The 25,033-nt window shown below is 48.0% G+C and overlaps 1 protein-coding gene across 4 annotated transcripts in view; it reads left to right on the top strand.

Moving 5' to 3' along the window:
- LOC119968718 (stomatin-like) overlaps positions 1-4,313 on the top strand; it is a 56,932-nt gene extending 52,619 nt beyond the window's left edge. For all 4 annotated transcript variants that reach the window (XM_038801347.1, XM_038801348.1, XM_038801346.1 and 1 more), the window contains 3 exons: positions 348-551; positions 1,035-1,169; positions 3,233-4,313. In XM_038801347.1, coding sequence (XP_038657275.1) covers positions 348-551; positions 1,035-1,169; positions 3,233-3,421 — 528 coding nt within the window. In that variant the 3' untranslated portion in view covers positions 3,422-4,313. The remainder of the gene's footprint in view (positions 1-347; positions 552-1,034; positions 1,170-3,232) is intronic.
- The last annotated feature ends 20,720 nt before the right edge of the window (positions 4,314-25,033 follow it).

The following is a 25,033-nucleotide window of genomic DNA, read 5'->3' as shown; positions in this document are numbered from 1 at the left end:
ATTGGCTGTCAGTTGATAACATAAATTGCGAAAATCAATGCTTACAATTGCAGAGCATGATCTGGAATGCAAATGATCCAGTCGTTTTCCTGGGAGAACTGGAGTGACTACCTCGAGGATTTGTTCTGTTTTCCTTTTGCATCTAGTTGATATTTCTCATCTCTTGGTGGTTAGCTGCCTCCATCTCAGCGCCCTCCGGTTCTCCTTTCTACAACGCCGTATCTTTCTTTTATAGCGTCTGATCAGTTATTGAGTATCTTGTTATCTACGGTCCTCCTTCTAGCACTAGAGATGGTTATCAGCTGTTGGTCAAAACAGTTAACCCATTTTACGGGTTTTACCTGCAGGTGTTAACGAAAGACTCTGTCACAATTATGGTGGATGCAATTGTCTACTATCGTATCTTCAATCCTGTGATGTCTGTCATCAGTGTGATCAATGTGGCCAATGTTACTCACCTGCTGGCTCAGACAACACTGCGGAACATGCTGGGAACCAAGAGCCTAACGAGCATCCTTACCGAACGGGAAAACATGGCACAGGAGATGGAGGTACGCTGAAAGCAGGCAATTACCTGAGCATAAACAATTATACACTGTAGGGACAAACAAATTCTCTGTAACCTGAGTACAAGCCTTTCCATTTATAACACACGTCACCCTCAGTCTAAAGCTCTCCATTAAATTACTGGCCTATAACATGATCCATCCTCTGTAAAAGATTCTCAGTTTATAATGCGCTCTCTTTCACATCATCCTCGATATAGTTATAACACTCTCTTACAATGTCGGCTGTAGTATAAGACCATAAGAACAACACTCTGTGTTCCGCTCCTGTTTCAATATAGGGCTCTCACTTTTGGCATTGTCCAACCCTGTTTATAAGGTTCTCAGTCACAACACTCACAGATACTGACCCAGTTATATAACTCTCTCTATTAGGTAACAAAAGCCTCTTAGACCGTTGTCTAACCCAGTGCAGCAATTGTACCACAGCTTTCCAAACTGGTTGTCTTTTACTTGTTCCCTACTCAGAAACACTTGTTTGATGCATCGAAGGATTGGGGAATCAAGGTTGAACGAGTGGAAATCAAAGACGTGAGACTACCAGTGGCTTTGCAAAGAGCGATGGCTGCAGAAGCTGAAGCTGTGAGGGATGCCAAAGCCAAGGTGAGGTGTGAGAGCCTTGCTCAGTTCTGTGTTGGAAATGTAGAGTGATAATAGGGCTTGTTTTCACCGCTTTAAAAAGAACAGCATTATGACCAGGTGAGAAGAGATGAACTGGCTCACTTTATTCAACCTCCTTGGCTAATCAAAACAAAAGATTGCGTTTCCTTTTTCACGAGGATATGTCTTTCCCAAATCAGAATGTATTAACTCTTTAAACTGTGGGCAATAAGAAGCCAATCAAACAGGTTTCCTCAAGTCAAAGAAAGAGCAGATTTATTACCCATTAAACCAGAGAAAAAGTATTTAAAAATTCATTCTAGGAAAGCATTGGCAAGGCCAGTATTTATAGCCCATCTTTAACTGGCCTTGAGAAGGGCAATTGAGAAGGGAATAAAAATGCAATATCGTGCATTTGGCCCTCATGCCCTAGTTTGGGCCTCTCACATACGCATGTATCAGAAATAAGGGTCGTTAGAGCCCAAAATAAAAAAGGTAAAAGAATTTCTGGTTAAGTGTCCTTTGATTGCTCTTGAGGCATGGATTTTAAATATAGGGGTCAGTTTAGGCCAGCTGGTTTCTTGGATGCAGTAAGATGTAGATGTTGTAATTATTATAAGTTCTCAGTTCGCTGGTACTGTTAAGGTAAAGTGACATATGGGTGATACACTCATTCTATAAGAGAGAGGGGGAGAGGGAGCAGAGTTCAGCCTGTTTCCTCTACTGAAGACTTTCTTAACACCGTTTGTGTCACCTGCAATCTCTCTAGTGGCTGGCCATCCTTGCCTTAAAATACCTCACCCATTAGTTATTTCCAAGACAGTTTGGCTGGGTCCGTCTGTGGCAGCCATTGTTTCAATATCATAGAATTTACAGTGCAGAAGGAGGCCATTCGGCCCATCGAGTCTGCAACGGCCCTTGGAAAGAGCACCCCACTTAGGCCCATGCCTCCACCCTATCCCAGTAATCCTACCTAACCTTTTTGGACACTAAGGGCAATTTAGCATGGCCAATCCACCTAACCTGCACATCTGTGGACTGTGGGAGGAAACCGGAGCACCCAGACGAAACCCACGCAGACACGGGGAGAACGTGCAGACTCCGCACAGACAGTGATCCAAGCCTGGAATCGAACCTGGGACCCTGGAGCTGTGAAGCAATTGTGCTAACCACTGTACCACCATGCTGCTCATCCAGTACTTTACATTTTTAATGTCTCTCCATTCAAGTTATGAGTTTTGATGGGTGTCTGTATTCGAGGAAATGTCGCTGAATTTGAACCTTGGAATGTTGCCTTGCATTTTTAACCAACTTACTTTAAGTTCAAATTTGTCACAAGTAGGCTTACATTAAGACTGTAATAAAGTTACTGTGAGAATGCCCTTGTCGCCACATTCCAGCGCCTGTTCGGGTACACTGAGGGAGAATTCAGAATGTCCAATTCACCTAACAGCACGTCTTTCGGGACTTCTAGGAGGAAACCGGAGCATCCGGAGGAAAATCCACGCAGACACGGAGAGAACGTGCTAGGAGTGGTAGCAGGCTTCCATCTTGTACCTCTATGTTAAGGATCACCTGGCGTAGCTCATGTAGCCCTCACTGGCATGGAAGTCTCTGCCGTGTTTGCTGCGAAGGCAGACAGTGGGATGAGAAGCTGCACGATTCACTTTCTCTGGGCCCCCTTCTCACCCAGCTGAGCTTTCCAATTCTGGTTGCCTCCTTCAATGCCCTTCCAAACAGTCACCCTCCAGAGGTCACGGAAATCTCCGAGTTGTCACGTGTCCCAGTAAACATTGACAAGTGTTAAAATTAGAGCTAGGTCGTTCAGGAGAGAAACACTTTTTCACGCGAAGGTGAGTGGACATTTAGAACTCTCGTCCCTTGTAATTCTGCGGATGCCGGGGTCAGTTAGAGTCTTAGTGAATTAAGGTCAATTTATTTTTATTAGGTAAGGAGATGCATAAAGGGAGTTGATGCACAGAGCACCTGAATGGCAAATCTGATGAGACTGAATGGCTCACGCATGTTCTCAATATCCCTCTGCAATTTACTTTCCATTTCCCCAGGTTATTGCTGCGGAAGGCGAGATGAATGCCTCTCGCGCCCTCAAAGAGGCGGCTATGGTGATGGCGATGAATCCGACCGCCCTGCAGCTCCGTTACCTCCAGACACTTTCCGAGGTTGCCTCAGAGCGGAACTCGACCATCCTCTTCCCAGTGCCAATCAACATCATGACAGGCTTCGAGAAGAAGTGAGGTGGGCTCAATGGTGCAGTATTGAAAGTGGGCTACGGTACACGTCACAGAAAAATCTGACCCATTAATCATCTGAATGGACTACCTAAGGAACCTGCACCATTAGATGTTGGTCATGCACCCTATCCCCCCCCAAGAGCCCAGAACTTTGTGGCCCATTTCCTCAGTGCATGGCTCTTAATCTTTGTGCTCCATGTCTGTCTCCCTGCAGATCTGTATTCATGGTTCTGGCCGAGTTGGCTCTGGAACGTTAACTGGGATCCATATAATTCTCTTTCCTTAACTTATTTTTACATAAAAAAAGAAAACAACCATTGCATGCCAAATTACAGCAATTTCCTGTCGGCCCAGGTGATTTCTTTATCTTCTCTCACCGGCATGTTTTTGGTTTCCAATCGGCAGCTGTCAACAGTAGGATTAAATCATTATACATCTCTGTCTCATTAATCTGTGTTGTAGTAGCTCTGAGAATTCCCTTTGATCAAAACACTCATTGAAACTGACAAAAGGTCAGAAAAAAAACCTTAAAAATGCAAACAGAAGGGGATAAACAAACACCAACGCAGCTTCTCTGTGCTCCCAAACCTCCAACTTTGTGCATGGAGGGGTGGAATTGGCACTGCACCTTCTGCAGAGCACAATTTGCTGCATATTCTCAGACTGTACGTGACGATCACAAGAGTTGGTACCTCCACAATTTGGATATGAACAAACTGTCAACTTTTACGAACTTTGTATGTAACTAGCTTAATCTCGGTGAACCTTTTGCCTGTGCTGTGTTCTGGTTAGTTAAACAATGTAAGATATTTCCGCTTTTTTTAAAGGTCCGTTGACTGCATTTTTATTTAACGCTGAAAATTAAAATGTTTCTAAACAAAGTTTTAAAAAAAAACTTGTTGTCCATCCGCACAACATTCGAGTCGATGTTTAATTACCAATGTTCACCTTTCTTCTTCCGAAGGCCTTGACTTAAGTTTGGCACAAGCTCTGGTGAGGTCTTCATTGTTTGAGAGTGGAGGAGTGTTTGGGCAGTTTTACAACCCAGCTGGAGGTATGCCCGAACCTCTGACTACAGTGCAACAGTGGATTCATCACACTGCATCCGAAAACAGGGATAACCACTTAACGAAGAGCAGCAGAGCCCTGAAGAAAAGAGCTTTCAGCTTTTAGGTCACTTTCTTTCACCCACTGATGAAAAGTGGAAGCGCCAGGCGTTGACAACGAGGCCCTCTCCTTTCAAAAATAATGGCAGCTCCATCAAACCCTACCATGAACCCCAGTACTTTGTTTTTTTATGAGTTAATTCACATGTTATCCAAGTCTAGTGCTGCAGTGGTAATCTTTACCTCTGACCCAGAAGCTTGGGTTTTGAATCCCACCCCATGATTCGATGGCCACGGTGCCTACATAAGGTCAGAAAACGGGTTGATTATCATCATGTAAATCCTTTCAGTATGTCTATGGCAGCTGGTAAGAGTGGGCAGTCTCCTGGTCAGCCATGCTTGATGCAGAGTGGTACATCTCAAGCTATAGTGTACGGCAACCTGTTCCAGGAAAAATTAGTTCTGGCACAGTGGTTAGCACTACTGCCTCGGCGCCAGGGACCCAAGTTCAATTCCAGCCTTAGGGGGTGACTGTGTCTCGTTTTCACATTCTCCCTGTGTCTGCATGGGTTTCGTCCGGGTGCTCTGGCTTCCTGCACAATCCAAGAATGTGAAGGTTAGATGGATCAGCCACTCAAAAATTGCCCATTCGTGTTCAAGAATGAGCCAATTAGGTGGGGTTACAGGTATAGGGCGGGGGAGTGAGTCTAGGTAGGGTGGTCTTTCAGATGGTCGGTGCAAACTTGATGGGCCAAGTGGCCTCTTTCTGCAGTGTACAGATTCTATGGAAACAGACACAAGCATGTGTCCTGTCTCCCAAACGCGTTACTTGGCGTGGGAGAGAATAAAGGAAATAAAGAGTTATATGTCAGGAGCCACTTAATCAATCTGATCAGCTGTGTACAAATAAACTGAAAGAAATTGGATGTGTTACAGACACCAGAAGGTCAGTTCAGACAGCACTGATTTTCCTCTTACTGTCTGTCTTTAACCAGGAGGTGTATTGAATGTTCATTTAATAATAATAATCGCTTATTGTCACAAGTAGCCTTCAATTAAGTTACTATGAAAAGCCCCTAGTCACCAAATTCAGGGGCCTGTTCAGGGAGGCCAGAACGGGAAATTCTTATTTTTAAAAATAAAAATTCTTATTTTTAAGAATAAGCGGAGGAGTACTTTCCCAACCCATTGTTTTTTGTGTGATTTAATTTACTAAAAACCCCACAGCAAACTAGAGTTAGGATTAGTTTATTTTACACATTCTAAACCCGCAAAAAAGGAGTGTTCACAACTTCGCACTCCGCAATCAGACACTAAATGGAGGGACAGAGAAAAGGGGGCATTTACAGTGCATGAACAACAGAAACTGAATACTGGTTCCCATGAGTTCCAGAGATCTAAATTCAGAGTCCAATGATGAATTCTTTCACATACGTGTTTTGAGTTTGGCCAGCTGGAGGCCAGGGTTGGAGGACTCGCTTTTCAAGTGATGTCGAAGTAGGCACACAGAATTTGAGTGGGTTCTGTAGGTGATGTTCAAAATCTTCCAGCAGAGTCGGGTTTGATGGGCCAGTAGTCCTACCTTGACAGAGCCGGGTGGTAAAACAACAAATTACCTGTGCGGCCCAGAAATATAACATTAAACCGCTCAAAAGGCCAGAGTCTTGGGTAATGTGATTTTCTTTCTCCACAACGACTTCACCGCGAGTTGTTTATCCAGCATCTGCAATGTGTTTTTCTTTTTCAGGACTGATATTGTCTCAGCCATTATGGGTGGAAAGGGGAACCATTTGTGTTGAGGGTCTGGTGTTTAGCATGCCATTGTCTCAAGCAGATGCACTGTCTTCGCCAGCAAGACAGGCTTATCAAATGCAAATAGCCTTCTTGTAGCTCCCTTTGAAATTGTTCTCAACAGTCCCAAGTTGTCTGGTGGTAGTTCCTTGCCCATAGCAAAATGGGACATTCTCTAAACTGAAGAGAGAATTATTTTACTGGTGCAGTCATGAGGGGCTGAAAGGGATCTTTCTGTGCCTTAACTTTTCTATGCTCCCATGGTTTACACAGTGGGCTAAAGAGCTGGCTCGTAATGCAGAACAAGGCGAGCAGCGCGGCTTCAATTCCGGTACCAGCCTCCCCGAACAGGCGCTGGAATGTGGCGACTAAGGGCTTTTTCACAGTAACTTCATTGAAGTCTACTTGTGACAAGAAGCGATTATTATGGTTTTGTTTTGGAGACCGCTGCGGATATCTCCCAGACCGATAGTCAACTATGTTATCTGTCCTGCTTTAGCAGAAAAGCTTAAAGTTGAGATAAAGCGATAAGGGTAAAGTTTTTAAGTATAGATAGGCCCGTAACTTCCTGGCTCCCCAGCACAGATTTGGAGGTATTCTAAAGGTGCGCTGGGGAATCCCTTCTGGAGGTTTCCGGACAGGGTTTACCCGGCAATCTTCCAGAAGAGCTAACTTCCTCTGGATAATTGCGCTGCGTTGGGAACCAGCCAACAAAGCAATTTAAATTGCTAACTTTGGTTCTGCCCATTTTACCCTCACATTTACTCTGAAAGAGTTTGATGGAAAAAAGTCACTTCTGACTTTTTTTAAAATTCAGAGTACCCAATTCATTTTTCTAATTCAGGGGCAATTTAGCATGGCCAATCCACTTACCCTGCACATCTTTTGGGTCGTGGGGGCGAAACCCACGCAAACACAGGGAGAATGTGCAAACTCCACACGGACAGTGACCCAGAGCCGGGATCGAACCTGGGACCTCAGCGCCGGGAGGCAGTTCACTTCTGACTTGAGCGTAACTATTTTAAAGACCCAAGCTAAGCCCCCACATCCCTGATGCCCCAGGGGCCATAGTGTTGGTCAGATAGGCTTCAGATGGTTTCACAGGTCAGCGCAACATCGAGGGCCGAAGGGCCCGTACTGCGCTGTAATGTTCTATAAAAAAGGAGTGTTCACAACTTCGCATTCCGCAATCAGACAGTAAATGGAGGGACAGAGAAAAGGGGGCATTTACAGTGCATGAACAACAGAAACTGAATACTGGTTCCCATGAGTTCCAGAGATCTAAATTCAGAGTCCAATGATGAATTATTTCACGTACGTGTTTCGAGTTTGGCCAGCTGGAGGCCAGGGTTGGAGGACTCGCTTTTCAAGTGATGTCGAAGTAGGCACACAGAATTTGAGTGGGTTCTGTAGGTGATGTTCAAAATCTTCCAGCAGAGTCGGGTTTGATGGGCCAGTAGTCCTATCTTGAGAACTTTAGTAGTACTAAGGACCTTAGTCCTATCTAGGCACCCCACTCCTCGCGGTATACCCCATCAGCACAGGATTCCTCACCCTGCCAACTGCAACATGATGGGGCCCGACCCATACCGGCCCAACCATTCCCACTGACCTGAAAGATGCTCCCTATCCACCCCCCCGATCCGATCTCTCCCAGCCCTACCCGGCCCCACGCCCGCAACCTGTACACCCCCCAATGTCTGTCAACCACCAGGTCTCTGACATCCCCCCCGATGTCCGACTCCCCCTCTCCGATGTCTTTCTCCTCCTCCCGATGTCTGAATCCCCCCACCCCCGTTCACTTACCTTAGAAACCCACCTTCTCCCTTTCAAATGAGATATTTAAACTCACCTGCTTTACGGCAGCTAGTGCTGCAAAAAGGAGTTGTGTCCTTCACTCAGCTCCTTTTACACTTTGCCGTGGAGATGCTTCGCTTCTTGAGTCTCACCCGGCCTAGGTCAGAGAGGCTGGGCAAGCCAGGTGCTTTTGAACCTAAGCGCAGGTAAGTCGTTACGGAGTAGCAATCCGCTGCTTATTGCCAAGTCAAGAAAGGAATGGCTCATGGTGTTGGGTTTCTGCTCTGTGTTGAAGGTCCCCAACAGGTGCCTTGTTTATTACAGCAGACTAGTTCCTCAACTTCCACACGAGCATCATGACAAGGCAGTGCAATTTGACACAGTTGCAGCACTTCCCAAGATTCCTCAAATCTCAAAGTATTCCTGGATGGCTATATATAGTCCCATGATCAATGGTGACATGCATGTCAACAGGATAGGATTCCAAACACTCCATTCTCAACTTGCTGGAAACCAGCAGCACATTTTGCTGATTAATAATCTTGGGGTCTCCCACGCTGCCTTTATTCTCAGACAGTCAGTCATAAGTGAATGGTCAGTGACACCAGTTAAAAGGAGAATTAGAAGTGTGATTTAAATTGGGAAAATGCAGTCATTAGTGGAGGGACACCAGGAAATGAGAGAATATAAAATCTAATATGTCACAAGCAGGCTTACATTAACACTGCAATAAAGTAACTGAAAATCCGCTAGCCGCCACTTTCCGGCGCCTGTTCGAGTACACTGAGGGAGAATTTGGAATGTTCAATTCACCTAACAAGCATGTCTTTCGTGACTTGTGGGAGGGAACCCACACAGACACGGGTAGAACGTGCAGACTCCACACAGACACTGACCCAAGCCGGGAATCGAATTCGGGTCTCTGGAGTTGTGAGGCAACAGCGCTAACCACTGTACAATCATGCAATTGGGAATAAAATTTCATTTCATTTTTGATCTTATTTAAAATAACATTGGCAGTACTCTATTGGACCAAAATATCTGTGGTGTGACGACAGCTTTAGAATGGACAACCTGTGCCATTATGTTGAACTTGTAAAACTCAACCCATTCACTTTGCAGTCTTCCTCAATCCTACCTATCCACATTCTCAACAGAATATCCCGATCTGTTAGCCTCCACAAATAAATGTTTTAGTTTGTTGGACACAAGTAGAATTTGCAAATACAGGCCCTGGCAAAGCGACCCACAATCGGGCAGAGAATGCTGCGTCATCGAAAAACCGGTATCAGCACCTGACGCCAATCCGTTCCGATGCTCTGATCCCCCGCTGGTGGCGGTATCAAGGTGCGTATTCCACGCCAGCGGGAGGATGGAAATTTATCAATTTGCATCCTATTAATAAGCTGGGCATCGAACTCTCCGCACTTTCGTGATTTCCGCTGAGATAAAGAGGAAGTGAAAGCACTTAACTGCTTTTAATGTGGTCAAGAGCTGACAAACATAACCAGATGTTTATAAACATTGTGGTCAGTTTCACAGCCGTGTATTTGAGATACATTCAAGTGTGAAGGGCAATGAAATTAAACAATCCAGACATCTGGCTGTTTGGAAGTTGTTAATCACAGCCTAGTAAAAGGTATTTCTCACTGATGTGAATAAAAGCCTTGCAGATCAAAGGATCTGAGGGGTTTTAAACCTTGGTGATGTGGTCTTTGCTTTGTCGGAATTTACAGCTTCTGCTTTCCTAGAAACCTCCGCAGATCCTTTGATCTGTAAGGCTTTCATTCACATCAGTCAAAAATGGTTTTTACTAGGCTGCGATTGACACCTTCCAGATAGCCAGATGTGCCTGAGCCGACAGCTGTAAGGGTCAAGTGAGTTTTAAGGCAGTGACCTTTTTCTACATTGATTCTGTCTGGACTGCTCTTTAGCTTCCAGACAGGGGTCTCTGTTCTGGGGGTGTCTCTATTATGAAGGACCTATAATATGGGGGTCTTGTGGAGGGCCTCTACTATGGTGGGGTCTCTGTTATGTGGGTCTCTGATGGGGCTTTTGGGTGGGGGTGAGTGGGGGCTCCCGAGGCCACCTCGTGAGGGTATTAAAAAAAAAAGAAAATTGCTTATTGTCACAAGTAGGCTTCAAACCAAGTTACTGTGAAAAGCCCTTAGTCACCACATTCCGGCGCCTGTTCGGGGAGGCTGGTACGGGAATTGAACCGTGCTGCTGGCCTGCCTTGCTCTGCTTTAAAAGCCAGCTCTTTAGCCCTGTGCTAAACCAGCCCCTTATTGTTATGGGGGGAAGACCCAGCAAATCCCGTGGTCATGGGGCAGGATTTGCGTTGTGGCAGGGAGAGAAGCCAGAAGCCGGACCTCACTATCGGGCCGCCTGCTCAAATTGGTTGCCCGATAGCCAAATTCGCGAGGGATACCCTTGCAATCCCTGCCATGCATAAACTTGCATGGCAAGGGATAGTGAATCACGTCTGGGTGCTGCTCCCAATGTGAGCACAAACGTCTCTACTTCCTACGGAAGCTAACGAAATTTGGCATGTCTGCATCGACTCTCACAAACTTCTACAGATGTGCCACAGAGAGCATCCTATCCGGCTGCATCACAGCCTGGTATGGCAACTGCTCGGTCCAAGATCGCAAGAAACTGAACTCACTGCTTCAGACAGCATTATCAGAGACCCCTCCCACCCAGGCATTGCCTTCTTCCAGACCCTTCCATCAGACAGAAGGTACAGAAGTCTGAAGACTTGCACATCCAGAAATAAGAATAGCTTCTTCCCCACAGCTACAAGACTCCTCCACGACTCCCCCTCAGACTGATCTGTTCCCTGTAAGAACACTATTCACGATGCCCTATGCTGCTCTTGCTCATGTATTTGCTTTGTTTGGCCCCTTGTTCCGTACAGTAACCAATCACTTTGTCGATGTACCATTTGTCAATGTTCTCTGTTGATTATTCTTGTGTCTACTATGTACTGTGTACGTTCCTCCGCCAAAGAAAAATACTTTTCACTGTACTTCGGTACATGTGACAATAAATTAAATCAAATCAATGGCAATTCAGCGACTGCGGGTGAACGTAGTCTCCCAAACAAATAATACTGCTCAGAGTCTAAGAGCAGCCCATATTTACCCAAGTCCTCAGTTACTCTGTCCCTAATGATATTTTCTCGTGCCTTCTCTACAACTGACATTAGGCTAATAGGCATGTGGTTTCCTAGATTATCTCCTACTCTTTTTAAATAATGGAGTGCCATTTGCAGATTTCTATTCCAAGGGGAAAGTTCCTGAATCAAGCACGCTCTGAAAGATCATGGCTAATTGTTATGAAACTCTGAGCGAGTGCATGGTCAATTCGAGCCCACAGGCCCCAGAGTTCCAACACAAGTGAATTAACCAATAATTTGTATAAAATTTCCGAGATCTTTGGCCCTTATCTGCTCCAATTACTTACAGGCACCCAATTTGTACAACAACTGTTTGTTTATAACACCAATAGAGATAAGTCATACAATAATTATACTAGCATAATGGTCAACTAATTTACTACCCCCCCCCCCCCTTTACCATCCTACCTTCTACCTAAACCCAAGACATACACACACAGAGGGAGGGGAGGGAGAGGGGAAAAATAAAAAGAATTAATGTGAGATGAAAGATGAATGCATATGCTTCGGATATTGAATTTGTTTTCTTCAGCTAATTGTCCTTCCAGGATGCACTGTGATTGAGAATGACCGGTTGAATGGCTAACGAGAATCATCTGGCGAGAACATTCAGTCTGAATCCTTAAACTGCAGGATTCCCTCTGGGGAGTCGCTTTCACTTTTTTATAACCTGGGCCTTCACTCAGAAGATCTACCTCAGGCCTGATTCCACCAGAATGTCCCTTAGCTTTACTGAGGAAAAACTGAGTTCCCCTCATGAGATTTTAAACAGGGTTCTTTAAACAATTGGCCCTGCCTGCAGCTGTTGCTGGATTGAATTTCCTTGCAGTTCAATCTGTAATTCTGGAGAGAGAAATGTCTTCACTTTGAAACTTTAGACAAAGTCCATCTGGTAAGAGATAGATCAGGGCTTTGACCCTCCAGTTTGATGATCAAACCAAAACTAAAAACCAGATGAAGCCTTCCTGTCCCTGCCAGACCATTCTGGAATGGTCAGCACTAATCAGAACCGACTATCAGCCAAGAGCCCGACAAGAGCACACTGGGCTAAATCGCTGGCTTTGGAAGCATACCAAGGCAGGCCAGCAGCACGGTTCAATTCCCGTAACAGCCTTCCCGAACAGGCGCCGGAATGTGGCGACTAGGGGTTTTCACAGTAACTTCATTGAAGCCTAATCGTGACAATAAGCGATTTTCATTTCTAGTACAGCTCATTGGCCGACAGCCAAGTCCATCAAGATGAGACATCACTGATGCCAGCAGATCCCGCTGGATCCCTTTAAAAAAAATAAATAAAGGTGAAGTCGTCCATCTTGAAGATGGCGGTCCTATTAATTGTTCAGGCAAAAATTCTAAAAGCCAAACAAAAGAAAAGAAAGGAAATACACAATGGACCAACAGGGACTAACAGGATGATCTTTACATAATGCATTTACAATTTCTTCATCTCATAATACCCTGGGGTAAAATCCATTAGGTTCCTCGGATTTGTCTATCTTTAATCTCATTAGTTTCTCCATCAGTAATTTTGAAAAAACTTAGATTGAATCTCGTTTATTTTTATATTAACATGTACCCCAGGCAATTAATTCTCATCTTCTATATTGAAGACTGGTACTCATTTGGTATTTAGAAAGTGCTATCACCTGATTTGCAATTACAGCATGAGCAATGCCTGTAATTAAAGGATCACATGTCTCATAGACATCTGTTTTCTTTTGTTAAAATTGTTCGTGTCATCCTCTTTTTAAAAAAGTACTTTTATTCTCCATTTTCACAATCTGGTGATATGATTTGTATACCTGCCTGCCATTGGGGCAGAACACCGGCTTACCATTGGCCCTGGTCGGTCATGTGCCTCTCGACCGATTGGTCGAGAGGCTGAGTTAACCACGCCTCCTTGCCGACGTATAAATAGTCAAACGCCCGGCGGTCGTCCATTTTATTGTAGACAACCGCAGGGCTAAGTTCTAGTTTATTAAAGCCTAACTTTTGTAAAGCAGCTCGTCTCTCGTGCAATTGATGGCACATCAATTTAATAAACTAGATTTTTGAAGGTGGAGTTCCGGATCAAACCCGAATGCCTCCGCATCAGCCCGAAGGATACCTGGAATCTGCAACCAGCCCCCCCACCACCATGGCACAGAAGCTGCACGTTCTCCACTCCAGCGTGGGTATCGACGCAAACGCGATAATCAAGGAGGAAAAGGATTATGATGCAGCAATACTAAAGCTGAATGGACAATTCATTAAACCAGTCAACAGAGTATTCGCCCGACATCTGCTGGCCACCAGACAACAGCTCCCCGGTGAGTCACTAAACCAATATTACCAGGCCCTCGCTATCCTGGGGAGGAATTGCTCCTGCATCGCAGTCTCAGCTACGGAGCACATGGAACTACTGATCAGAGACGCTTATGTGGCTGGGATGCAGTCCCCCGCTATCTGCCAGTGGATGCTGGAGAGAGACGACCTCAGCTTGACTGAGGCACGGACTCTCTCCACCTCCCTGGAGGTCGCCGATCAAAACGCCCGCGCCTATGTCCCCAGCCGGGCCTCCTGGCACGCTTCCCCAACGCCATCCACCGCTCCCGACCTCCCTCAGGCCTGTGCCGCGGGACGCCCCGACAAGTCAACGGGGCTCCGCTGCTACTTTTGCGGGTTCGCGAAACACCCTCGCCCGTGCTGCCCAGCCCGCTCCGCCCTCTGTAAGAGCTGCGGGAAGAAGGGCCACTTCTCCACTGTCTGCCAGGCCACAACGGTGGCTGCGATTCCTCTGGACGCCACGCAAAACTCTCCCCCCCGCCCCGGGCCCCCGCGCCTGGCCTGCTCGCCTCTCTCTCTCTCCTCCGGGGCCCCTCCAGCGCACTGCGCTCATCCCAGCTCGCCGCCCCCGGGCCGCCGCGCCTGGCCGGCGTGCCTCGCTGCCCCCGCTCCAAATGGCCCGCCGGCACCGCTAGCCCCGCCACAGCAACCACGAGGGCCCCACGGGCGCCGCCATTTTGGGGCGCCGACTCCACGTGCGGGTCCTGGGCCCCGCCATCTTGGGGCCCCGACTCCATGTGCGGGTCCTGGGCGCTGCCATCTTGGGATCCCGACTCCACGTGCGGATCCTGGGCACCACCTTCCGGGACTGGCACGCAAGGTTCTTCCAGCATCTACTCGGACGACGACGATGAATACGGATTTTCTCCACGGCTCGCGGCCATTCAGCTCGGCCAGTCACGTCCACGCACGCTCGCCAAAACGACGACGCTCATCTACCTCAACGGCCACGAGACTGGCTGCCTACTGGACTCCGGGAGCACGGAAAGCTTTGTTCACCCTGCCACGGTAAGACGCTGCGCGCTCCCTGTCCATCCTGTAAAACACAAAATCGGGTTAGCCTCAGGTTCGCACTCCGTCCGCATCACCGGCTGCTGCATCGCAGACCTCACGGTCCAAGGGAAGGTTTTTAAAAATTACAAACTCCTTGTCCTCCCTGACCTTTGCGCACCGGAATTCCTAGGAGTGGACTTCCAATGCAACCTGCAGAGCTTGACCTTCCAATTCGGCGGCCCTATACCCCCCCCCCCCTCACTGTCTGCAGCCTCGCGTCCCTCAAAGTGGACCCCCCCTCCTTGTTTGCTAATTTCACCCCCGATTGCAAACCCGTCGCGACACGGAGCAGACGGTACAGTGCCCAGGACCGGACCTTCATCAGGTCCGAGGTCCAGAGGTTGCTGACGGAAGGGGTCATCGAGGCCTGCAACAATCCCTGGCGAGCCCAAGTGCTGGTGGTCCGGACTGGGGAGAAAAACCGGATGGTCATCAACTATAGCCAGACCATCAACCGGTTTACGCAACTGGACACGTATCCTCTCCCCCGTATTTCCACCATGGTAAACGATATCGCGAAATACAAGGTCTTCTCCACTGTGGACCGCTTACCACCAGCCCCCCCTCCGCGCGAGTGACCGCAAATACACCGCGTTTGAGGCAGATGGGCGCCTCTACCACTTCCTTAGGGTTCCATTTGGTGTCACAAATGGGGTCTCGGTCTTCCAACGGAAGATGGACCGAATGGTCGACAAGTACGGATTACGGGCTACCTTCCCGTATCTTGATAATGTCACCATCTGCGGCCATGATCAGCAGGACCATGACGCCAACCTCCAGAAATTCCTCCAAACCGTAAAACTCCTTAACCTCACGTACAATAAGGATAAGTGCGTGTTTAGCACCGACCGTCTAGCCATCCTCGGCTACGTAGTGCGTTACGGAGTGATAGGCCCCGACCCCGAACGCATGCGCCCCCTAATGGAACTCCCTCTCCCCAATACCCTCAAATCCCTCAAATGCTGCCTGGGTTTTTTTGCTTACTACGCCCAATGGGTTCCCAATTACGCCGACAAGGCCCGTCCCCTCATTCAAACCACGACCTTCCCGCCGTCGACAGAGGCCTGCCAGGCCTTTAGCCGCATCAAAGCGGACATCGCAAAGGCCACGATGCGCGCCATCGACGAGTCCCTCCCCTTCCAGGTCGAGAGCGACGCATCAGAAGTAGCTCTGGCGGCCACCCTGAACCAAGCAGGCAGACCCGTGGCCTTCTTCTCCAGAACCCTCCAGGCTTCCGAACTCCGCCACCCCTCTGTGGAAAAGGAAGCCCAGGCCATAGTCGAGCGGTGCGACATTGGAGGCACTATTTGGCCGGCAGGGGGTTTACCCTCCTCACAGACCAACGGTCGGTAGCCTTCATGTTTGATAATGCACAAAGGGGCAAGATCAAGAATGACAAGATCTTACGGTGGCGGATCGAGTTGTCCACGTACAAATATGAGATCTTGTATCATCCTGGGAAGCTCAATGAGCCTCCTGATGCCCTGTCCCGCGGTACCTGCGCCAGCGCGCAGATAGACCGCTTCCGCTCCCTCCACGCGGACCTCTGCCATCCAGGGGTGACCCCTTTCTACCATTTCATTAAGGCCCGCAACCTGCCTTTCTCCATCGCGGAAGTCAGGACAGTAACCCGTGACTGCCACATCTGCACCGAGTGCAAACCGCACTTCTACCGCCCCGAGCGCGCACATCTGATCAAAGCATCCCGCCCCTTCGAACGTCTCAGCATTGACTTCAAGGGGCCCCTTCCCTCTAGCAACCGCAACATTTACTTCCTGGCGGTAATTGACGAATTCTCCCGCTTCCCCTTCGCCATTCCCTGCCCCGACATGACCACATCGACCGTCAGTAAGGCCCTCCTCTCCGTCTTCTCCCTGTTCGGCTACCCCTCGTACATACACAGCGATCGGGGGTCCTCCTTTATGAGCGGCGAGCTGCGTCAATTCCTGCTCAACAGGGGCATTGCCTCTAGCAGGACGGCCAGCTATAACCCCCGGGGTAACGGCCAGGTCGAGCGTGAGAATGGTACCATCTGGAAGACCATACTACTGGCCCTCCGGTCCAGAGATCTCCCTATTTCCCGATGGCAAGAGGTTATCCCCGATGCCCTACACTCTATCCGCTCACTCCTCTGTACCGCAACTAATCAGACACCTCATGAACGTCTTCTTGTTTTCCCCAGGAAGTCATCCTCCGGATCCCCTCTGCCGACGTGGCTGGTCACCCCTGGACCCAACTTGCTCCGGAAACATGTGCGGGTGCACAAGTCAGACCCGTTGGTGCAACAAGTCCAGTTACTCCACGCTAACCCGCAGTACGCGTATGTGGAGTACCCCGACGGTCGGCAGGACACGGTCTCCCTCCGGGACCTGGCACCCGCTGGCATGCGGCCTTCCCCCCCTCCACCACAGACCCCCTCCTGTTTTTTTCCCCCCAGCGCCCCACTCAGGTTCCCCCTTCCCCATCCATGGCGTCTTCACAGCCAGTTCGGGTGATGGAGACTATTCAAGGACCATCGACCATGGGGCAGCAGGGTAGCATGGTGGTTAGCATAAATGCTTCACAGCTCCAGGGTCCCAGGTTCGATTCTCGGCTGGGTCACTGTCTGTGTGGAGTCTGCACGTCCTCCCCCTGTGTGCGTGGGTTTCCTCCGGGTGCTCCGGTTTCCTCCCACAGTCCAAAGATGTGCGGGTTAGGTGGATTGGCCATGCTAAATTGCCCGTAGTGTCCTAATAAAAGTAAGGTTAAGGGGGGGGGTTGATGGGTTACGGGTATAGGGCGGATATGTGGGTTGAGTCGGGTGATCATGGCTCGGCACAACATTGAGGGCCGAAGGGCCTGTTCTGTGCTGTACTGTTCTATGTTCTATGTTCTATCGCTCCCGGACACCAGGACGTCAGCGGAACCACCACCATCGGCCGACCTGACGTCACCTCCTCCACTGCGGCGGTCTGCCAGAACGTCACGGGCCATGAAAAGACTGATTGAATCGATCTAAATTTCAACAGCTCCATGGACTTTGTTGGGACTTTGTGTAATATTGCTAATTGTCTGGGCCAGTGGGAAGCCCCCAAATTTGATAAAAGAAAGGAGAGAAAATTTTTGTCCTCCCGGCTGCTACTCATATCACCAGTTCTCTCCCCCCCACCCCTCCGCCCCGGCTCTCGTTGATACCCCCCCCCCCCCCCCCGGCTTCTTTCTCCGCAAGGGGTGAATGTGGTGATATGATTTGCATACCTGCCTGCCATTGGGGCAGAACACCGGCTTACCATTGGCCCTGGTCCTGGTCGGTCATGTGCCTCTCAACCGATTGGTCGAGAGGCTGAGTTAACCACGCCTCCTTGCCGAGGTATAAATAGTCAAACGCCCGGCGGTCGTCCATTTTATTCTAGACAACCGCAGGGCTAAGTTCTAGTTCATTAAAGCCTAACTTTTGTAAAGCAGCTCGTCTCTCGTGCAATTGATGGCACATCACACATTTTCTTCAGAATTTACCCCTACCAACAAACAGTAAATGGTAACGAATACAATGTCAATCCCCTTATGAACAACAATGATCCCATCCTCCCTCCCACCCCAAAACAATGGCCCACCTGACAATATAAGCATCAAATAAAACAAACCCTCCCATGGAGGAAAAAAAGAAAAAGGAATCAGGAATCGCCCATGGCCACCATTGACATATATAGTTCACCCACCCCCCAACCGCCCCCTAATATTCAATGCCATCCAATCCCCGAAAGAGTATCGTGAATGACACCCATGAATTGTAGACATCGCCCCACCCCTCCTCCCAGACTCCTCCCCTCCACTTCCTCTTGTAAACTCCTCCCCCAACCTCGGTTCCTTCCCCCAACATTTCACCCCGGCTAGACTCACCGAAACCTGTTCTACCAGGCTCCGATGGCTGCAGCCCCTCCCCCACCTCACGTCCATTCACTGGCTGGCTTAAACCGGCCAGTGTGGAGGCCCCCGCCCGGGTCTCCTTCCCCCCTTGCCTGGTCCCAGGAAAACCAAAAAATCCCCTTTCGCACACAAACCCCACATACACACCCAAGCCCCAAAGCACCATCATTGCAAATTAAAGTCCCAACTCTTCCCTTGTCCAAATATACAGCGTCAACTTATTTAGTACATACACCAGCACGCAGTGAAAAAATTAAATTACATGATGCTACATCGGTACACGACTCGCTCTCAGTCCCATTTCTCAATTCAGCCACAGTCCTTCTGCCTTCGCAAACTCCTCCGCCGCATCCGCCGTCCCAAAATAAAAGTCCTTGGATTTGTAGGTCACCCTCAATTTAGCTGGATATACAATGCCGCACTCTATTCCCGAGCGGGAGCCTTCCAGTGTGCGGCTGCCTCCCGCCCGTCGTCACCGGAAGTCCAGGTTAGTGTTATCCTCAATATACCTTGCAAACTTTTTCTTATAATGCATTTGTGCGACACTTGCGCAATTAGATTGCAGGAATGGAGGAACAGGAGTCAGCCATTCAGTCTATCGAGCCTCCTAAGCCACTCAATATGATCATGGCTGATTGGGCACTTCAATCTAGTACCCACAATTTTCCCATGACCCTTTATGCTGTTAGTCAGAAATCTATTAACCTCAACCTTAAACATACACAATGACTGTGCTTCCAAGGCCTACTGGAGAATAAAATTTCAAACATTCACAATTTGTTCCTAATCTCGGTCCTAAATGTCTTCCCAGCTATTTTGAAATTGTGCCCCCTTGGTTTTAGACTCCACGGTCAAGGGAAACATCTTACCCGAATCTACCCTGTCTATGCCTTTAGGTATTTTGTAGGTTTGTATCCCTTTGCTTTACTTTAGATATGTCCCGAACCATAGGTCTTTACTATTCATTACATTTGTATAAGGTCTTTTAGTTTCATACTTACCCCGATTGACCAAGATTACTTAATTACCCATGTGGTGGGCGTGGGGCAGGATTTGGTTTGCGGTGGGGAGAGAGACCAGCCACCAGACCGCGTTATCGGGCCGCTTGCTCAAAATGGCAGGCCCGAAAGATAGTTTTGCCTTTATATGTACAGTCTTGTATTTAAATTATTTTTTTTGGAACACCTCCATTGATCATCCATAGTTTAATTTTCCATTAATGTTTCTTCCCAATCCCTTGTCGACCATTTCTACCCCCAACCACTCGAAAATCTCTCTTAACTACATTTAAACCTTGGCTGTGATGACTCTTCTCCCTCTCAAACTTGGCATTGAGTTCTATCATATTATAGTCGCTGTTAGCTAGGCATTCTCTTACCATTAGATTATTGATTCATTCAGGTTCAAGATATTAAATCAGCTCTCTTCAGGTCCTGCTCTCTTGTCTGCTCTCCATCACAAGCAAAGTGATGGAAGGAGTCATCAACCGTGCCACGAAGCGGCACATACTCAGCAATAACCTGCTCACAGACACATAGTTTGGGTTCAGATAGGGTCACTCAGCTCCTGATCTCATTACATCGGTAGTTTAAACGTAGACAAAAGAGCTGGTTGGATACCTGGCAAAAAGGAAGATGGTTGAAGGTCAATCATCTCAGCTTCGGGACATCACTGAAGGAGTTCCTCAGGGTAGTGCCCTAGGCCCAACCATCTGCAGCTTCTTTATCAATGATCTCCCTTCCATCATAAGGTCAGAAGTGGGGATGTTCGTAGCTGACTGCACAATGTTCAGCACCATTCGTGACTCCTCAGATAATGAAGCAGTCCATGTCTAAATGTACCCAGACCTGGACAATATCCAGGCTTGGGCTCTTGTCCTTCTAGATGACGATGGTCGTGGGTTTGGAAGGTGCTCCCTAAGGCATCTTGGTGAGTTACTGCAGTGCATCCTGTAGATGGTACACACGGCTGCCACTGTTCCTCGGTGCTGGAGGGTTTGAATGTTTGTGGAAGGGGGGCAAGTTACATTCGCGCCACACAAGTGCCAGGCAATGACCATCTCCTACAAGAGAGTATCTAACCATCACCCCTTGACATTCAATGACATTACCATTGCTGAATTTAGCAGTTTGGATCAGTAACTGGCAAGCTGGAAGAAGACAAAGGGTGGTGGTTGATGGGAAATGTTCAGACTGGTGTCCAGTTACTAGTGGTATACCACAAGGATCTGTTTTGGGGCCGCTGCTGTTTGTCATTTTTATAAATGACCTGGAGGAGGGCGTAGAAGGATGGGTGAGTAAATTTGCAGATGACACTAAAGTCGGTGGAGTTGTGGACAGTGTGGAAGGATGTTACAAGTTACAGAGGGACATAGATAAGCTGCAGAGCTGGGCTGACAGGTGGCAAATGGAGTTTAATGCAGAAAAGTGTGAGGTGATTCATTTTGGAAGGAATAACAGGAAGACAGAGTACTGGGCTAATGGTAAGATTCTTGGTAGTGTGGATGAGCAGAGAGATCTCGGTGTCCATGTCCATAGATCCCAGGTTGAGAGGGTTGTTAAGAGGGCATACGGTGTGTTAGCTTTTATTGGTAGAGGAATTGAGTTTCGGAGCCCTGAGGTCATGTTGCAGTTGTACAAAACTCTGGTGCGGCCGCATTTGGAGTATTGCATGCAGTTCTGGTCGCCGCATTATAGGAAGGATGTGGAAGCATTGGAAAGGGTACAGAGGAGATTTACAGGGATGTTGCCTGGTATGGAGGGAAGATCTTACGAGGAAAGGCTGAGGGAGTTGAGGCTGTTTTCGTTAGAGAGAAGAAGGTTAAGAGGTGACTTAATTGAGGCATACAAGATGATCAGAGGATTAGATAGGGTGGACAGTGAGAGCCTTTTTCCTCGGATGGTGATGTCCAGCACGAGGGGACATAGCTTTAAATTGAGGGGAGATAGATATAGGACAGATGTCAGAGGTAGGTTCTTTACTCAGAGAGTAGTAAGGGCATGAAATGCCCTGCCTGCAACAGTAGTAGACTCGCCAACACTAAGGGCATTCAAATGGTCATTGGATAGACATATGGATGATACGGGAATAGTGTAGATGGGCTTTCGAGGGGTTTCACAGGTCAGTGCAACATCGAGGACCGAAGGGCCTGTACTGCGCTGTAATGTTCTATGTTCTATGAATCCCCCACAATCAACATCCTGGGGTTACCATTGATCAGAAACTGAACTGGACTAGTTACATTAATACTATGGTTACCAGGACAGGTCAAAGGCTAAGAATCCTATGGCCAGTAGCTCACCTCCTGACCCCCCAAAATCTGTCCACCGTCTACAAGGCACGAGTCAGGAGTATAATGGAATACTGTCCATTTGCCTTGATGTGTGCAGCTCCAACAACACTCAAGAAGCTCGACACCATCCAGTAGCCCGCTTGATTGCTCCCTCTCCCACCAACATTCAAACCCTCCACTACCGACGAACAGTGGCAGCCGTGTGTACCATATACAAGATGCACTGTAGTAACTCACCAAGGTGCCTTAGACTGCACCTTCCAAACAAACTGCCACTACCATCTATAAGGACAAGAGCACAGATACCTGGGAACCCCACCACCTGGAGGTTTCTCTCCAAGTCACTCACCACCCTGACTTGGAAATACATCGGCCGTTCCTTCACTTGTCACTGGGGCACAATCTTGGAACTCGCTCCCTAACAGCACTGCGGGTGTACCTACACTCCAGGGACTACAGTGGTTCAAGAAGGCAGCTCACCACCACCTTCTGAAGGGCAACTCAGAATGGATACTAAAGGCTGGCCCAGCCAACAACAGCCACATCCCGTAAATGAATGAAAGAGAAAAGGTTGTTCCAGACAATTATCCCAAATAAACCTAATAATTATTTTGTTTAATTGGGCTTGAGTTGTTTTGCTTTCCCCAGACTAGGTGAAAATTACAGACATTGCGCTTTTGTATCAACCTCCTCTAATCTCTGCTTTCATGTACCCTGTTACTTTACCTGCCATCTGGAAGTCATAAACAAATTCTATCAGACTTTCATCCTTTTCTGTTTTTCAGTTCTACCCATAGCTTTTATTTTCTGCTCAGCTTTGCTAATCTCCATTATTTCTTATGCTGTAGCTGTGCCTTTGGGACATCATGTTGTGTAGTGGGCAACATTCCTGCCTCTGTACCTGAAGCTCTGGGTTCAAATCCCACCACAGGACTTGATGGCCAAGGGAGGTGCGTTCATAACGTCGCCAAACAAGCCGAGTGTCAACTTTTAAATCTTTTCAAGACATGTTAATGGCAGAGACGGTAAGAGAGGGATAGATTCCTGATCAGCCGTGTGATAGAAATCATTTTGGAGCCTCTACCATCACTATCCCCAGCTCCAGTCTGCAGTATGTATGTAGAAAGTGCAACCCTGATTGAACTACAACCTGCCATCAGTTGCGTCTTGAAGCAATATTGTTAGTCTGCTTTTTCCAAGTTTCCTGCCCTTTCTAAACACCTTATAAATGGAATTATTTATATTTCAATCATATCTGGGTCTGAATTCTCCCGCTGTTTGCTGGTGGCGGTATTCTTTGGTTTTGCCGGTGGAGTACCCCTGCCCAGGGTTTTCCCGGCAGCATGCGGCGGCTTCAATAGGAAATCCCACTGTTAGCGGCAGGAACAGAGAATACCATCACCAGCCAGAGGTGCGCCATCACCCGCTGTCGAGAAACACACGGCTGGGAGGCCAGAGAGCTCGGAGCCAGATCTTAATATTTTTCAAGAAATTTAGCCTACCCAATTAATGTTTTCCAATGAAGGGACAATTTAGCGTGGCCGATCTACCTACCCTGCACATCTTTGGGTTGTGGGGGTGAAACCCACTCGAACACGGGGAGAATATGCAAACTCCACACGGACAGTGACCCAGAGCCGGGATCGAACCTGGGACCTCGGCGCTGTGAGGCAACAGTGCTAACCACTGCGCCACCGTGCTGCCCAAGCCAGGTCTTAGTTACGGCCAGTACATCATACTCTTTAAGCTGAGTTGGTGATTTTAGTTTGCTTGCCGTTTCAAATGAGGTTGTCCATCCCTAATTAGTAACGATGTGGAGATGCCGGCGTTGGACTGGGCTGGGCACAGTAAGAAGTCTTTCAACACCAGGTTAAAGTCCAACAGGTTTGTTTCAAATCTCTATCTTTCTGAGCACTGCTCCTTCCTCAGGTGAAGTGGTTCCCAATTAGAAAGATAGTGGTGGGCTGAGCAGACAATGTGGGCTAGAGTTGTTTTGAGAAGTTTTCATACAACTGAGTGACTCTCTCGACCATTACTGAGGGTCTGCAGTCAAAAGTAAATCAGACCAGTACAAAGCCGTCCCCCACCCCAGAAGCTGTCACCCCTCTCATTTGTGTTTAATTTATTGATTTTCATTTTATTTTTTACAAAAGTGTTAACCAGACCAGGTAATAACAGCAGCTTTTCCTTCCTTGTCAGGGCCCTTCCCTGTTGAATCTCTTATTTCTCATTTATTTTATTTTGTCGTTATGAAATGAAAATCACTTATTGTCACAAGTAGGCTTCAGTGAAGTTACTGTGAAAAGTCCCTAGTCGCCACATTCCGGCGCGGCTGGTATGGGAATCGAACCGTGCTGCTGGCCTGCTTGCTCTGCTTTAAAAGCCAGCGATTTAGCTCAGTGAGCTAAACCAGCCCCTGGTTATTGTTTTTGGTCCTTGGATATTTATTGGACATATACCTTTAAGTCGAGTAGAGGAAGTTTCAAAGTAGTACAACATGCTGTGAAGTTTTAGTTTCTGAACAGACAAACTCAGACTTTCTGGCACCAAAAACATCAGAGGGATTTATTTCGATTGGCTGGCTGGTGGCCAATCGATTGGCCAGCGACAGTATTCTACCTGGCAACAGACAGGGATGTGGGGGTTTTCCGAAGACCCAGCTGAGAAAGCTCCTGGACGCTGAGGGGAGAGAGTTTGTGTGTTGCTCTCTCTCTTTCACCCAAATGGAGCTGAGTCCACAAAAGATCAGCCATGATCTAATTGAATGGCGGAGCAGGCTCGAGGGGCCAGATGGCCTACTCCTGCTCCTAGTTCTTATGTTCTTATGTAAATGTTTCCTGACTGCTGGTTCTGAGACTGCAGAAAAGCCTTGAGACCCTGATGAATCTACAGTGAAAATCATTACCGACGGAAAGCAAAGATATCCAACTCGAGGCCGAGACTGGAGGACATTCCGGAAGACATCCATCTGAAACAGAGGACAAGATATGTTCTCCCCTCGGTGCTGAATTGCACCAGTTTTACGATCCATTTGGGGATACATGGCCTGGAATATGAGGGATTCCCAAGGAATCAAGGTATCAGGTTGTTATCTTGGGCAGGCGGCCTGATAGCGAAGTCCGGAGCCAGCCATCTACCCCGCACCACAAATCCTCCCAAAAACC

This window comes from Scyliorhinus canicula, chromosome 7, assembly GCF_902713615.1.
Source record: "Scyliorhinus canicula chromosome 7, sScyCan1.1, whole genome shotgun sequence".
Lineage (NCBI taxonomy): Eukaryota > Metazoa > Chordata > Chondrichthyes > Carcharhiniformes > Scyliorhinidae > Scyliorhinus > Scyliorhinus canicula.
The sequence above is the reverse complement of the archived record's forward strand: the minus strand, read 5'-3'. Positions and strand labels throughout refer to the sequence as shown.